The 16,580-nt window shown below is 36.1% G+C and overlaps 2 protein-coding genes across 7 annotated transcripts in view; one reads left to right on the plus strand and one right to left on the minus strand.

Moving 5' to 3' along the window:
- Positions 1-8,834, plus strand: part of LOC129635779 (craniofacial development protein 2-like) — a 43,973-nt gene extending 35,139 nt beyond the window's left edge. The window contains exon 2 of the mRNA XM_055558952.1: positions 6,372-8,834. Within this exon, the coding sequence (XP_055414927.1) occupies positions 6,998-8,299 (1,302 nt within the window). The 5' untranslated portion in view covers positions 6,372-6,997 and the 3' untranslated portion in view covers positions 8,300-8,834. The remainder of the gene's footprint in view (positions 1-6,371) is intronic.
- The window catches only part of RBBP8 (RB binding protein 8, endonuclease), an 81,921-nt gene that overhangs the window by 37,630 nt on the left and 27,711 nt on the right, over positions 1-16,580 (minus strand). For all 6 annotated transcript variants that reach the window (XM_055558946.1, XM_055558947.1, XM_055558945.1 and 3 more), the window contains 3 exons: positions 14,200-14,242; positions 10,875-10,970; positions 1,028-1,140 (listed from right to left, as the gene is read on the minus strand). In XM_055558946.1, the coding sequence (XP_055414921.1) occupies positions 1,028-1,140; positions 10,875-10,970; positions 14,200-14,242 (252 nt within the window). The remainder of the gene's footprint in view (positions 1-1,027; positions 1,141-10,874; positions 10,971-14,199; positions 14,243-16,580) is intronic.

Here is a 16,580-nt window from a genome sequence, read left to right on the forward strand (position 1 = left end):
AATGGACATGTTTAGGTAAACTCCGGGAGTTGGTGATGGACAGGGAAGCCTGGCATGCTGCAGTTCATGGGGTCGCAAAGAGTCGGACACGACTGAGTGACTGAACTGAACTATATAGACATGTAAAGATTTCTTACAGTCCAAAACAACATATGTCAGAACAATAAGAATATTTTGGAGATGATCCTATTAAAATTTAAAAAAGAAGAGAGAGGAGGGGATAAAGTGAGGGACAGAGGTAAACAAAAGATAGATAAACTTGGACCTGGAAAGATATTTATTATGTTCTTAATAGTAGTTACCTCTGGGAGCAAAACAAAACTATGTTTTTTCTATCTCATTTTATAATAATGAGCATATATTCATATATTCTGCTTGAGTAACCAGAGGACAGCACTATAATTAATAGAAAAAAAATAAAGTCAATATATGGAATTAGTTTGGAAAGGAAGATAAATGTAAGAAAATCCTACATGAAATGGGTAAGTAGACTAATAGGAAAATGATATACTTGTAACAGTGTAACAGTGTGTAAAAAAATAGTGAAAATCAGGAAAGTATACATCTTTGTAGAATTCTACATTGTCTGCTTTGTGTCTATATTTACTAAATATAAATAATCAAATTACATGAAATAAAACCAAAGAAGCAAATATGGATATATACAAAGAAAATGTGCTTCTTGTCTTACAGCTGGTAAGACTTTAAGGCCAACATGGACAGTATTTGTACAACCTTTCTACACCCTCAAAAATTCCATGGACAGAGGAGTCTGTCCAGTGGAGCTACAGTCCATGGGATCACAAAACAACAAACAATCTATACCCTATTTCTCACTAAAATAAGCATGAGATTAAATCTACAAAAAGGGGAAAAAATGACATCTGACCTTGTGTCTAAATGAAGAAAACATGTAAACAACCCATCCGGTTGTAACCAATTTAATAATAGCATAAAATAATAATAGCATAAAACATAGTAGCATACTATGTTTTAAATACTTAGCAAGTGAAGAAAGGAAACTCACTAAGCTCTGTGATAAGTTTAAGATTCTGCTGCCGAATATTTTCAAACTCTTGTTGCTTCTTCCGCATATGTTCTTCAGTTACTGCACAGCGATCACATAATCCTGCTCTTAATCTATGAAACAAAAACAAAGTATTTTTACAATAGAACTAAAATGTTCTTATCAAAAAATAAACATAAAAAATATGTGAGGTGATGGATGTATTAATTTACCGAAGGAAATGGCACCCCACTCCAGTACTCTTGCCTGGAAAATCCCATGGACGGAGGAGCCTGGTAGGCTGCAGTCCATGGGGTCGCTGGGAGTCGGACACGACTGAGCGACTTCACTTTCACTTTTCCCTTTCATGCATTGGAGAAGGAAATAGCAACCCACTCCAGTGTTCTTGCCTGGAGAATCCCAGGGATGGCGGAGCCTGGTGGGCTGCCGTCTGTGGGGTCGCACAGAGTCGGAAACGACTGAAGCGACTTAGCAGCAGCAGCAGCAGGGATCCTTTCACAATGTATACATTTATCAAATCACCATGATAAACATTTAAAAACTATTTATCAATTATGCCTCAATTAAACTGAAATAAAAAACATTTTTCAACTACTAAAAGATACTGCTCCATATATTAATTTCAGGATTTTTATACTTTAGGAATAATTAAAGAATTGACTTGGAAAATACAGAGAAAATTAATTAGTTATAATGCCTTTCACATATTCCCATATAGGCTGAAATCATGCTATATCATTTTCTACAGGCTGCAATTCTGAGTGCAATTCTATAAAAATCTGCTAATTTTAAACTCTATTCGAGGGGAACTTATTTATTGAAAAAATTGACCTTGTTTTTTAATTTATTAGACCCAAAAATTGCACCCAGTCCAGTACCAATGGACTGGATGCAAACTTGCATCTGCTTGCCCAGCATAGCATATCACACATAGTGAGTGTTCAACAACTTTTTTAGTTGAATGAATACTAAGGGTCAAAGAATACAAAGTTTAAAAAAAAGTTATGTTCTTTCAGTTTTAAAAAGATTCCAGGAAGCAACCTAGATTTCCATTAGCAGATGAATGGATAAGAAACCTGTGGCACATATACACAATGGAGTATACTCAGCCATTAAAAAGAATACATTTGAATAAGTTCTAATGAGGTGGATGAAACTGGAGCCTATTATACAGAGTGAAGTAAGCCAGAAAGAAAACCACCAATACAGTATCCTAACGCATATATATGGAATTTAGAAAGATGGTAACGATAACCCTGTATGCGAGACAGCAGAAGAGACACAGATGTATAGAACAGTCTTTTGGACTCTGTGGGAGAGGACGAGGGTGGGATGATTTGGGAGAATGGCACTGAAACATGTATATTATCATATGTGAAGCAAATCACCAGTCCAGGTTCGATGCATGATACAGGGGATGCTCGGGGCTGGTGCACTGGGATGACCCAGAGGGACGCGGTGGGGAGGGAGGTGGGAGGGGGATTCAGGATAGGGAACACGTGTACCCCAGGGTGGATTCATGTCAATGTATGGTAAAACCAATACAATATTGTAAAGTAATTAGCCTCCAATTAAAATAAATAAATTTATATTAAAAATAAATAAATAATAAAAGAATCCAATGTTAGATTACAAAATAGATTTTAGTAATTATTTTGAGGGCTGGAGGGAAGAGGGAATACATACATGAAAGGGGTGGGTGATGAAAAGAAAGGTGTTTTCCAAAATGTTACTAATAGTTATCTCATAAGTACCAATAATACAGAAGATTTTCTTCTTAGTATTTTGCTTATTTTTCAAAATTTCTCTAATTTTATTATTTATATAACCAGGAAAAAATATGGTTGAAAAAAAAGACACACATTCCACTTTAGGAATTTAGCAAATATAAATTCTACATAATAATTTTAACTCAATAACTTAATAAGATACTAAATATACATAAATGTCTATGGAAGTAATAGCATTGTAGGACATGCCATGAATTTTAAAACAAGGAGATAAAAACATGAAAACTAGACAACTGAAACAAAAAGAACCTAGAGATTTTTATGTAAAAGTAAAACTCATATCAACAAGTATTGATATGGATATAAAAAATAAAGATTAGACATCATAGGTTGCATTAATAGGACTAAAATGTCTAGAACAAAGGATAAAGAACTGAGCGTCATGGTTTAATTGGAGTAGATTCTAGAGACAGGAATTAGGACAATTAAGATCTAAGAAAAGATGACAAAGTGAACATCTGCATCTATTATGGCTCTCTCCCCAAATCCCACTACACACACGGACACACACACACACATATATATTTTTAAAGACATAAGACAATGAAGACGGAAAATGGGAAAGAAAGCAAACAAACAAATTGAAAGCAATGAGCTGGTAGACAAATAGAAACTAAAAAAAATACTTCACATTTCATATTTCTCTTTCAACATCTATTCAAATTAATAGCTTGGGCTTCATGCAATAACATTCAAATAGTTCTGATTACAGGTAAATAATTTATTCACTCTAAACTATTAAACTCTAGAACTATTAAATCTAGAGGCCAAAAAGAGCACTGGCATTGAAAGGTCACCAAAAAACACTGAAGGAGCTAAGTGGCATTAATCAATTCTAACAAAGTATTTTTTAAACATTACCCTACCATTTTCCTTATTGTTTCCAAGAATTCAACTCTGATATATTAAAATGTCATAAGATATCATGGAACACCACCTCTTGAAACCCTTAGTTTCCAAGCTTAAAAATGTCACTGGTATAGGCAGTTATAAAATGAAGCAATATTCCCCGGCTTGTTTATTACTTCTAGTTTTCTCCAGTTTACTGCCACTTTTAATATTAAAGTATCTGTAAAGAGTCAACTCCTGATCGTTCACTGATCCTAGCTTAAATTTAAATGGATGTGAGAAAATAGGATAGTTCCTATTTCTATCAGTAGGATTCCACTTCTTTCCTCTTGCCTACCTTTTACTGCTGCTTCAGAGAAAGAAAAAACAGCCTCAATTTCACAGAAGAATGCAATTTCAGTAGCTATAAGCAGGTGAAAAGGGAAAGAAGAGTAATTCTACTTTTAACGGCCGAAAAGCATTAGGCATTCTGAGTTATATTCCAGCTTGTTCATAGAGATGAAGAAATAAAAGCGTTCACTTTGCAGTAAAACTTACCATATAAACAAGTATGTTCAATTGTTTGCTATACCCTAAAAAGACTTCCTCAGATTTATTCATTTCATTCAAAAGGGTTTCACTAAACACCTATAATGAGTACTGTCTGTGCTAAAATACAACAGTGACCAAGATAATGTCACTTCTTTTAAAGAAGGGCTTACAGTCCACTAGAAACAGACAGACAATAGTAAGTATTTAAAATAAAGCATGACTAGGTAGCACAGAGGTAAAGAATCCACCTGTCAATGCAAGAGATGCAAGAGATGTGGGTTCGATTCCTAGGTCAGGATGACCCCCTGGCGCAGGAAATGGCAACATACTCCAGTATTCTTGCCTAGAAAACCACAGGAGCCCGGTGGGCTACGGTTCATGGTGTCACACTGAATTGGACACGACTGAGCACACACACGCATACATAGGATTCACATTAAAGTGGAAATACAGGATACTATGAAAGCACTGCTACTGCTACTGCTGCTAAGTCGCTTCAGTCGTGTCCAACTCTGTGCGACCCCATGTACTGCAGCCTACCAGGCTCCTCTGTCCATGGGATTTTCCAAGCAAGAGTCCTGGAGTGGGTTGCCATGAAAGCACACAGCAGAACTAAACCTAGTCTAGGAAGTCAGGGAAGGTCTCCTGAGGAATACATTTAAATTCAAATCTATGAGTAAGAAGACTTAGCAAGACAAAAGAAGACATTTGGTTCAGTATTTGAAAACTAGAGAACCACAAATCCTCTGATTATAAGTACCGATTTTCCCTTTTAACAACAGTTGAAACATGCGTTTCCTATGACTGCCAAAAGAGCTTTTAAAGATATTAAAATCTATCAGACAACCATGGTTTAACTGCTTAGTTCAGATTTTTAAAAAAATATCTTCTATCTACTTCTTTAGCACAGTGACTGTTCCTTAGATTAAGGGAAATACTTTGCTTCCTTGAAGGAAAGTCTATAAATGTAATATAATAACAGTAGTAGTAAAACACAAACAAGCAAGCCACATTAAATTAGAACATTTTATTATCTAATTTATCTTTATTGTATTAATTCCTTTCATCTAAACATCTCTTGCTGTTTTCACAATATTAGGCTAAGAAGTAAGAATCACTTCATCTTATGAAGAGTAAACAGCAAGTTGCAGAATTACCATTAAGAAATTTTAATGAAATACATGTTATTTTTTAAAGGTCTCGAAAAACTTGCTCTAGACTATCATTCATTCTTACATATGACATAAAATTAAAGTAAAATTTTAAGTAAGTAGAACTTTACTAAATGGTACCTACTTTGACATTTAAAAGTAGCATTTAGTTAGTAGCAATTTAAAAGGAAAATAACCAAAAACAAACCAACCTTCCAATAAAACAAGACTATGATAACAGGCAATATTGAAGACTTAATATTTCAGAGTACTTGTTTTAGTAACTTGATATCAAACACAAATACTCTGAGATAATCAGTTAAGTTGTGATTTATTTATACAACATTGATAAAATTAAGACAACACATATCAAACAGTAGAAATTGAGAAGTTTGGGGATCAAATTTAACCTAATTATTCATTAGCTACGTGATCTTGGGAAAGTTTAACTCTTTTTCAGTATTGCTTCCTCATTTGTAAAACTGATTTATCATCTACCTCACAGGGTGAAGGTGAAGATCAAGTGCTGGATACCTGGGTATAACGTGAGCCCTCAAACCTATCAGATCCTACATTAAAAAAATAATGGTCAGATCTAGATCATTCTCAGTTTCATTAAATGAAGCTTCATAAAATGAGGGACAAACCTAAAAATAATCCCAGAAGGAAATTTTAGAGTTCAAGAAAGGAGAGAAAAAGCATCTGAATAAAGGAATGAGCTACCCTCCTTGTCCCACCCCCAAATTAACACAACGTAGTGAATTATAGGTTCACCTGCCTAAAAATGTAATGGTGATCAGAATGAAAGGCAACAAGAACATTTAGGAATAAGAAACAGTGGAGAAGTGTAACACCCACATGAAATCAGTTACCACAGCCAATAAACAGAAAAGAATCATTTTTAAAAACTGCAGAATAAAAATGGTAATTTTAACAATTAAATGTATTCACCAAATAAAGGAGAGTAATGTAGAAAATACTTCTCTGGGAAAGGGGCACTCATCCACTGTCATTTCTTCTCAGAATGAGCCCAGAGAAGAACAACTGGCTTAAGAAAAGAAGCACAAGATGCAAAGAATAACAAAGAAGCAAAAACTTTAAACCACAAAGTGAAGAAATGTTCTGAATATGTTACAAAGGAATATCTTCAAAAGCTAAAATGAAAGACAACCATAGCTTGGGGATGAAATGGAGAGCCAACTGTATTAAGCCAATTCATGCAAAACATAATGAAAACTTTGTCTTGTGATTTTTTCTTCAGTGTACTAACCTTGAGTCCTAAGCAATTTGTGAATGATCAACTAAACAGAAAGAGTGCTGGAAATAAATACAATCAGTCTTCGAGTGTGGCAACCACGAAAACATATCTCCTATTATAGGAAGTAAAATCACTGGCTCCAACTGTTGTGCTCTGAAATCCTTCACCTGTTCAGACAGGTGAGCACACCAAGCATCTCAGTCAGAAGCCAGCCAATGAATGAGCAGAGCAGAACCCCCCACTGGCCTTGTCAAACCTTTTCTAAAATACAATGCAGCCTAAGACCTTCCTTTTTCCCTTTTTTTTCAAAAGGGTTAGATATATGGATATTTGACAGGTCCAATATGCTACTGGAGATCAGTGGAGAAATAACTGCAGAAAGAATGAAGGGATGGAGCCAAAGCAAACACAATACCCAGCTGTGGATGTGACTGGTGATAGAAGCAAGGTCCGATGCTATAAAGAGCAATACTGCATAGGAACCTGGAATGTCACATCCATGAATCAAGGCAAATTGGAAGTGCTCAAACAAGAAATGGCAAGAGTGAATGTCGACATTCTAGGAATCAGCGAACTCAAATGGACTGGAATGGGTGAATTTAACTCAGATGACCATTATATCTACTACTGCGGGCAGGAATCCCTCAGAAGAAATGGAGTGGCCATCATGGTCAACAAAAGAGTCCGAAATGCAGTACTTGGATGCAATCTCAAAAACGACAGAATGATCTCTGTTCGTTTCCAAGGCAAACCATTCAATATCACAGTAATCCAAGTCTATGCCCCAACCAGTAACGCTGAAGAAGCTGAAGTTGAACGGTTCTTTGAAGACCTACAAGACCTTTTAGAACTAACACCCAAAAAAGATGTCCTTTTCATTATAGGGGACTGGAATGCAAAAGTAGGAAGTCAAGAAACACCTGGGGTAACAGGCAAATTTGGCCTTGGAATACGAAATGAAGCAGGGCAAAGACTAATAGAGTTTTGCCAAGAAAATGCACTGGTCATAACAAACACCCTCTTCCAACAACACAAGAGAAGACTCTATACATGGACATCACCAGATGGTCAACACCGAAATCAGACTGATTATATTCTTTGCAGCCAAAGATGGAGAAGCTCTATACAGTCAGCAAAAACAAGACCAGGAGCTGACTGTGTCTCAGACCATGAACTCCTTATTGCCAAGTTCAGACTTAAATTGAAGCAAGTAGGGAAAACTACTAGACTGTTCAGATATGACCTAAATCAAATCCCTTATGATTATACAGTGGAAGTGAGAAACAGATTTAAGGGCCTAGATCTGATAGATAGAGTGCCTGATGAACTATGGAATGAGGTTCGTGACATTGTACAGGAGACAGGGATCAAGACCATTCCCAAAGAAAAGAAATGCAAAAAAGCAAAATGGCTGTCTGGGGAGGCCTTACAAATAGCTGTGAAAAGAAGAGAAGCAAAAAGCAAAGGAGAAAAGGAAAGATATAAACATCTGAATGCAGAGTTCCAAAGAATAGCAAGAAGAGATAAGAAAGCCTTCTTCAGCGATCAATGCAAAGAAATAGAGGAAAACAACAGAATGGGAAAGACTAGGGATCTCTTCAAGAAAATCAGATACCAAAGGAACATTTCATGCAAAGATGAGCTCGATAAAGGACAGAAATGGTATGGCCCTAACAGAAGCAGAAGATATTAAGAAGAGATGGCAAGAATACACAGAAGAACTGTACAAAAAAGATCTTCACGACCCAGATAATCACGATGGTGTGATCACTGACCTAGAGCCAGACATCCTGGAATGTGAGGTCAAGTGGGCCTTAGAAAGCATCACTACGAACAAAGCTAGTGGAGGTGATGGAATTCCAGTTGAACTATTCCAAATCCTGAAAGATGATGCTGTGAAAGTGCTGCACTCAATATGCCAGCAAATTTGGAAAACTCAGCAGTGGCCACAAGACTGGAAGAAATCAGTTTTCATTCCAATCCCAAAGAAAGGCATGCCAAAGAATGCTCAAACTACTGCACAATTGCACTCATCTCACACGCTAGTAAAGTAATGCTCAAAATTCTCCAAGCCAGGCTTCAGCAATACGTGAACCGTGAACTTCCAGATGTTCAAGCTGGTTTTAGAAAAGGCAGAGGAACCAGAGATCAAATTGCCAACATCCGCTGGATCATGGAAAAAGCAAGAGAGTTCCAGAAAAACATCTACTTCTGCTTTATTGACTATGCCAAAACCCTTGACTGTGTGGATCACAATAAACTGTGGAAAATTCTGAAAGAGATGGGAATACCAGACCACTTGACCTGCCTCTTGAGAAATTTGTATGCAGGTCAGGAAGCAACAGTTAGAACTGGACAGGGAACAACAGACTGATTCCAAATAGGAAAAGGAGTTCGTCAAGGCTGTATATTGTCACCCTGTTTATTTAACTTATATGCAGAGTACATCATGAGAAATGCTGGACTGGAAAAAACACAAGCTGGACTCAAGATTGCCGGGAGAAATATCAATAACCTCAGATATGCAGATGACACCTCCCTTATGGCAGAAAGTGAAGAGGAACTCAAAAGCCTCTTGATGAAAGTGAAAGTGGAGAGTGAAAAAGTTGGCTTAAAGCTCAACATTCAGAAAACGAAGATCATGACATCCGGTCCCATGACTTCATGGGAAATAGATGGGGAAACAGTGGAAACAGTGTCAGACTTTATTTTTGGGAGCTCCAAAATCACTGCAGATGGTGATTGCAGCCATGAAATTAAAAGACGCTTACTCCTTGGAAGGAAAGTTATGACCAACCTAGATAGCATATTCAAAAGCAGAGACATTACTTTGCCAACAAAGGTTTGTCTAGTCAAGGCTATGGTTTTTCCTGTGGTCACGTATGGATGTGAGCATTGGACTGTGAAGAAGGCTGATCGCGAAGAATTGATGCTTTTGAACTGTGGTGTTGGAGAAGACTCTTGGGAGTCCCTTGGACTGCAAGGAGATCCAACCAGTCCATCCTGCAGGAGATCAGCCCTGGGATTTCTTTGGAAGGAATGACACTAAAGCTGCAACTCCAGTACTTTGACTACCTCATGCGAAGAGTTGACTCACTGGAAAAGACTCTGATGCTGGGAGGGATTGGGGGCGGGAGAAGGGGACAAGAGAGGATGAGATGGCTGGATGGCATCACTGACTCGATGGACGTGAGTCTGAGTGAGCTCCAGGAGTTGGTGATGGACAGGGAGGCCTGGCGTGCTGCGATTCATGGGGTCGCAAAGAGTCGGACACGACTGAGCGACTGATCTGATCTGATCTGGTATACCTAGAGGGATGGTATTATTCCAAGTCCCTAGAGCAACACCTAGAATGTGGTACAGGGCTCAACTATTTATTGTTAAATTTAATTAAGGCTACAGTGTGAAATTAGAATTCAAATTCATATCTCTGATTCTAAAGCATATGGAGTTTTATATATTCCAGAACAGGCTGCTTATTCCAGTAAGTAAGTGTACATCCACAGAAATAGTAGTCGTAGATGACAGAGTATTCAACTTTAGTTTGCATGCATACGAAATATTAGATTATTCCACCAGTAAAGGCACAGCAGCAAAATCAAACCACCAGCCCTCTTGTAACATACACAGAAATGATAATAAAGGAAAAACATTAACTATAAATAAAGCAAGAAGAGACATGGTTTTTTGTACGTAGTTCAAGGTCCTGAATAGCACTTACAGTTCAGACAAGGGAAAACAGCAAAATCTCAAAGTCTTTTCTAATGTAGTGTTAACTTCATAGAAGTGGGAAAAAAGAAAGTTGATAGGTGGAGGTGAAATAGCAGTATCTTGGGAATTCTCAGTAAAAAGAATCCCTAGAATGCCTGAAAGTGGAGAAATATGCAAAGAAGAAAAGAGAATGGCAGGACAGGAGTTAGATAGGAATGGAACTGTGAAGCAGTTGCCACTTATTCAGAAGTAAAAATGGAATTAAAGCATCAAATGCATTAGAACACTGCTACCCTTGAGCTTGTCCTACATCAAACACCAGATAAAGAAACGTCATTTAAAGGATAAACAGATGTGGTTGCTGTAATTAATGAAAAAACAAACCTGTAAGAGAATATCCTTAATTTCATAAGCTATTTATCCAAAGTTGACCTAAAGTTGGAAAAAAGATCACTTTAATTAAGCCTCAGAACTGATTACAAATGAACACCAATGTATATTCTCTATTAAGAGGGAAATCACCTCTTACTCAAGAGGACCCTAAGAACCAGACTCACCGATCTTCTAACACTTTAATGGTTTCATGAAGGACTTTCTGTTGCTCTCTCAGCTGTTGATTTTTGGTGAAGAATTCTTCTAGTCTTTGTGCATCTCTGAAAGTCAAGCAGTAAGTTGTTTTTTTCCTTTTTAAGGGAAAAACACTCTTAACAAGACTATTCTGTCATTTAGAACTCCAAAGCATGATCTCACGACTTACATATTATGAATCTGTTGTATCAAAACAAACACAAAAGGTGAGATTTGAATATTTTGTTAATCTGAGATCAAATTATACTAGAATTTGCTCTGCAGTATTTTTATGTTCTATAGAAGTATCTTCCTAAGCACCAGATATTCATTACACAATGCTGGATGGAACACAGAGTGAATTCTGATGCCACCACTGACTCAACATAGTCAAAAGTGCTATTAAACTGTACACTTACTGGTTATTTTTATTATTTCACATACATTTATCAATATAAATAGCAGGTAACTCTACTCACATTGCTTCTATTCCAACTATGAGGAATCGATACTTTGTGTTTTTACGAAGTTTTGTGTTGCTTAAACTTTTACCTGGTATCACTTTTAAGCCAGGGTCTACTGTGAAGTAGATGCAAACCAACCCTATTCTGATGCCTCCTAGGTTTGAATCTCAGCTGCCAGGTACCAACTGTGTGACCTGGTGCAAGTAACCTAAACTCTCTGTACCCCCAAAAATGTGGATACATTAGTATCTACCTCATAAGGCATCTGCAAGGACGAAGTAAGTACTAATGAATATAAAGCATGCAGAACAGTGCTGGCAAATAGTAAACTCTATTTAAGTATTTACCATTTTGATTATGGTCAGGAAAAAACAAAGACATCTAAAATTTTCTTCTAGTAGACTATCTAGTTATTTTCCAAGGCTGTGCCATATTTTACCCCTCTGTCATTACATTTCAGAAAACAAGAAACCACATATATAAAATATGCATTTATTTTATGAAAACCCATTAGAAACTGAATTGGGATTCTCTGTGTGATGTGGAAGCTGAAAATACAAGATAATGGAGTGGTTCAAACACCTTCCCCAAGATCTCTCAAGGGTCAAAAATATCAAATCAAATAAAGGTGACAAAAAAGGAGATGTCCATATGATGGTATCGAAATTGCTAATGAATGTAGTATGAGCAAAAAACAGATGAGCAAAACAACTAAGTCAAAATGTCAGATACCAATGAGGGTATGTCTTAAATATTGGTTGAATATTTGATATTGAATGACAAACCAATACATCTGAGAGTGGTCTCCTGCTATACAACAAACACTGTTCTGGTAGCATATGTATAGATACTAAATTTTGGAAGTAACAGAGAGCTGAAACTAGTAATCAAAAAACTTCCAATACTTCTTGAAAGTATATTTAATTCAGAAGCAGCACTAGGTTTTCACTGATCCTATTTTGGAAGCCGTCAACAAAAATTCAACAGTCAACATTTCTACATGTATCATTTTGTAAATGATTTTGTGTAAAAGAGAAGCATTAGCTATGTACAGAGACAACTTAACATCAAAACACAGGCCTAAAGCAATTACATGATAGATAAATATACTATAGTTATTGATTTCTTTTCTAACTGCTTCTTCTAGGTGGGAATTCCTAAGGACTGAGATATTTTACAAATAAAGCTGTTCTAACAATATGGAGACCAGAGATCTTGTTACTGTACCATGGAGGTCTATTGTAAAATATACTTGGACAGGGGGGTTAAATCCAAGTTCCTGGTCCCACAAAGAAATGACCTAGCCTTCTGAAAAATGAAGCATCCTTTTACTTCTCTGATAACTCAGAGGGATTTACTTACTTACCCGTGCTTCCAAAATGTGTAACCCCAAGTTACCTAAGGTAGGCAAGGCAGAGTAATCACAATATATATTAAAAGGCTGCTAAGAAGATCAAATGACTGTGAACCATACAGTGAAGTAAAGCATAGATTTAGAAATGTTATAGGTGACTTTTAAGAAAGTAATATTCAACAGTCATTTACAAATTTAAGGTTTCTCATGTGGTTGTTTGGTTAGACATGTGGAAAAATACCTCTTGTATAAAAAATATATCCTAACTAATAAGATACACATCCTGAAATTTAAATGTTTAAAATGACATCTTTAAGGTAGGAACATGTTGACTTTCAACATGCAAAGTATTTAAAAGTGCCACTAATCAAGAAGAATCATAAAATTATTTTTAAAAAAAACTTTTAAAAATTTATGATTTCATATTTCTGTAAGTCATCTTCCAAACATCACTTTCTAGTTGTAATGGAAAACTTCACAATTTCCAATTTCAGATTATAATAGAAAAAATAGTGAGGCATGTTTTGATGAGCGGTTGGTAACTCCAGCTTCTGGTTAAAGCCTTGGAAGATTCAGGAATATGAAAGAAATGAGACCTACTGGTACATATATTGTAAAGCAAGTACAATATTATTAATCACAATGATGTTAAATTTTGTCATGAATAATAATATTCCACTACGCCATCTGTTTCAGATTTCTGAATGTAGACGTTCTAAAAAACCAGGAGTAAAATCTGCTCCTGACTTAGAAAATCAGATCTGATTCTGGGGTTAATAATCAAAACAATTCAGGGGAACTGCTGGGAATTTCAAACTAGTTAAAAGGGGTCTCAGAATATCCATTTAGTTTCCATTTCTTATGAGTTAGAAATCCCACAATTATTCTGCTCCCCATCTTGTAGTATCTTAAATTCCAGGTATTAACCATAGGTGAGAAAAAAGATGCCATTAACAGATCAAAATGATATATAGATCAGTTTCCATCTTAATAAGTATAAGGAAAAAGATTATATATATATATATTAAAATTATATTAAAATATAAATATATTAAAATAATACCTAAGGCTATACTCTTATTACTTATAATTATTGATAAATTATTATTATTTTTCCTTTAGAATTTTGGGAGAAGGCAGTGGCAACCCACTCCAGTACTCTTGCCTGGAAACTCCCATGGACGGAGGAGCCTGGTAGGCTGTAGTCCATGGGGTCGCTAAGAGTCGGACACGACTGAGCGACTTCCCTTTCACTTTTCACTTTCATGCACTGGAGAAGGAAATGGCAACCCACTCCAGTGTTCTTGCCTGGAGAATCCCAGGGACAGGGGAGCCTCGTGGGCTGCCGTCTATGGGGTCGCACAGAGTCGAACACGACTGAAGCGACTTAGCAGCACCAGCAGCAGCATACAAGGTCCACACTAAGTAGGTCAAATAGGACATCAATATCAGTCACCTTATAAATAAGACACCAGTATTATATATACTGATACTTACAAAATTCGTTCCTTTTTCAGTTTGGTTACTTTCACTTGTAAACCTGAAAAAGAATAAAAAACCCACAGTATTTTATTTATACATTTTATTATTTCTAAAGTAGTTAATCTAAGTTTCTTTATGACTCTAATACAACACTATTAAATCACTTGAGTCTGGCCTCTGAACAATGAGCCAAGTCCCATTAGTTTGAAGAATATACTTCCCTTATTCGCACCCTTAAGTCACAAAATATCTGCAACATTGTTGCTCCGAGTCTATTGTATGACAGCCAAATAGAATGAAATTTTCTCCACCTAAAGTTACTTCCTAATAGCATGAGCAAGCATATAATTAGATGTTCATTATGAATGAAGGTTTATGTTCTGGCATAGCCTATGTATTTTGCTAACAGCAATACTGCTTATATAGACTCAAATCTTCTGGGATTAAAACAGATTGTGTCAGGAAGTCCTGGACTAGGAACACAACTGCTGACAAGGTACTTAACAAAAGGCACTACTGTATCTAGTTCAAGATATGTATTACATGTGTTATATGTATTTTTAATTTTGAGTCAGATAACAAAATATAAAACTACTCCCTATGCTACTGTGCTGTGCTCAGTCGTATCTTTGCCATCTCATGGACTGTAGCCTGCCAGGCTCCTCTGTTCATGGGACTTTCCAGGCAAGAGACTGGAGCGGGTTGCCATTTCCTACTCCAGGGGATCTTCCTGACCCAGGGATGGAACCATGTCTCTTGCGTCTCCTGCACTGCAGGTGGATTCTTTACCACTGAGCCACACAGGAAGCCCATACAAGATGTTATTACCACTGGGGTAAACTGGGTAAAGGGTATACATACAGTGTGAATCTATAATAAGTTCAAAACAAAGAAAATTTATGGAAAAGTATTGAGAGAGTTGGAACACTGTGAAAATGTAAAGCATTATAATAAAAGGAAAAAATTTTTTAATGTTAAAAATAAAAACTGGTATGATCTTTTGATTTTCAAAAAGTCTTTTCCATCTGTCAAGTTAGTTCCCTAGCTGGGGAAGATTTCTTCTTTTTCAGGTGATGATGACTACTCAGAAGACCTTTAAAGTACTTAGTAAAGCATTAACTCATTTTTGAAGAATTAAGAAAAGAACTTGTGACCCCACTAGGCCAAAGACTAGAGTCAGCAGTTTTCCACTTTCTTCTACCTTCCCCAAAGTGTGTGAAAATTTAATTTTGGCTGACTTCTAAAACTCAGGTCTGCCTTTAGAAGTGAAAAGTAGCACCCAAGATGAAATGGATTATTGCTATGAACCATTTTATGAAAAGGAACAATGAGATAGAAAATCCTAAAAAACTTCAAAAGAAAATTCTTGGGAAACATGGAAAGACTACTCTTTTATCTTATAAGCGTTCAACACCTGCAAGGCATTTGTTCTGTCATGCAGACCAGCCCTGAAGCAGGTTTATGTTTGTATGTGTGTGTATGTGTGTTTAAATTTTAGCATTTGCTATTCATCAAGTCAATTAGGCATCCACAATTAGAACCCCTATAAAGTGTGCTTTAATCCTGCTCCACACCCATCGGAAGGAATGAGGCTATATGACAAGGCAGCTCCTGTATGAACAGGCAGTCTGTTCAAAAAAGTATTTGGGATTGTTAACACTGGAAACCTGAGACACCTAATGAGAAAACAGTGCTCAAAAGACCAAAAGCACTGTACACCCAACAACCACGTGCATATGAATTTTGGACAAAATGAAACAATTAAGGGCCCACACGTGTACTCACATACCAGAAGAAACAAATTTAAGAATTCAGAAATAAGGCAAGAATTCAACTTGTCATAAACAAAATCATTGCTATGTTAATTTATACTCATTTTCATTTGCTACTGAGAACAAACCATTTATGTATATACTGTCACTGTAAAAAAAAGTATTTACGGTTTTGAATGATAAATTGTAAGTCTAATAATATTTTTCTTGACAAACGGTGGCTTTACATATGGCTTAAATAATTAAACTTCTACCAAAAACATTACTATTTCGATAACTGCCTAATCAATTTCAACTCCAAAGTAAAGACATTTGTCTTTATAAAATGCAGCTACTTTTAGGGTGTGTTTAGTTTACTTTTAAGATTTAATTATATCAAAATGGGTAAATTAATTTTTTGCAGATTTTATTGAATTTATGTTAATACAAATGGAAAATAATACATGTGACAGTTAATGACAGTATTCTTTTTTAAACTGAATTATAGTTGATGTACAATATTATGTTCTTTGTTGTTGTTACATGTGTATAATTAGTGATTCCCAATTTTTAAAGATTATACTCCATTTATAGTTACTATAAAATATTGGCTGTATTTCATGTGTTGTACAATAAATACTTGTA

This window comes from Bubalus kerabau, chromosome 21, assembly GCF_029407905.1.
Source record: "Bubalus kerabau isolate K-KA32 ecotype Philippines breed swamp buffalo chromosome 21, PCC_UOA_SB_1v2, whole genome shotgun sequence".
NCBI lineage: Eukaryota > Metazoa > Chordata > Mammalia > Artiodactyla > Bovidae > Bubalus > Bubalus kerabau.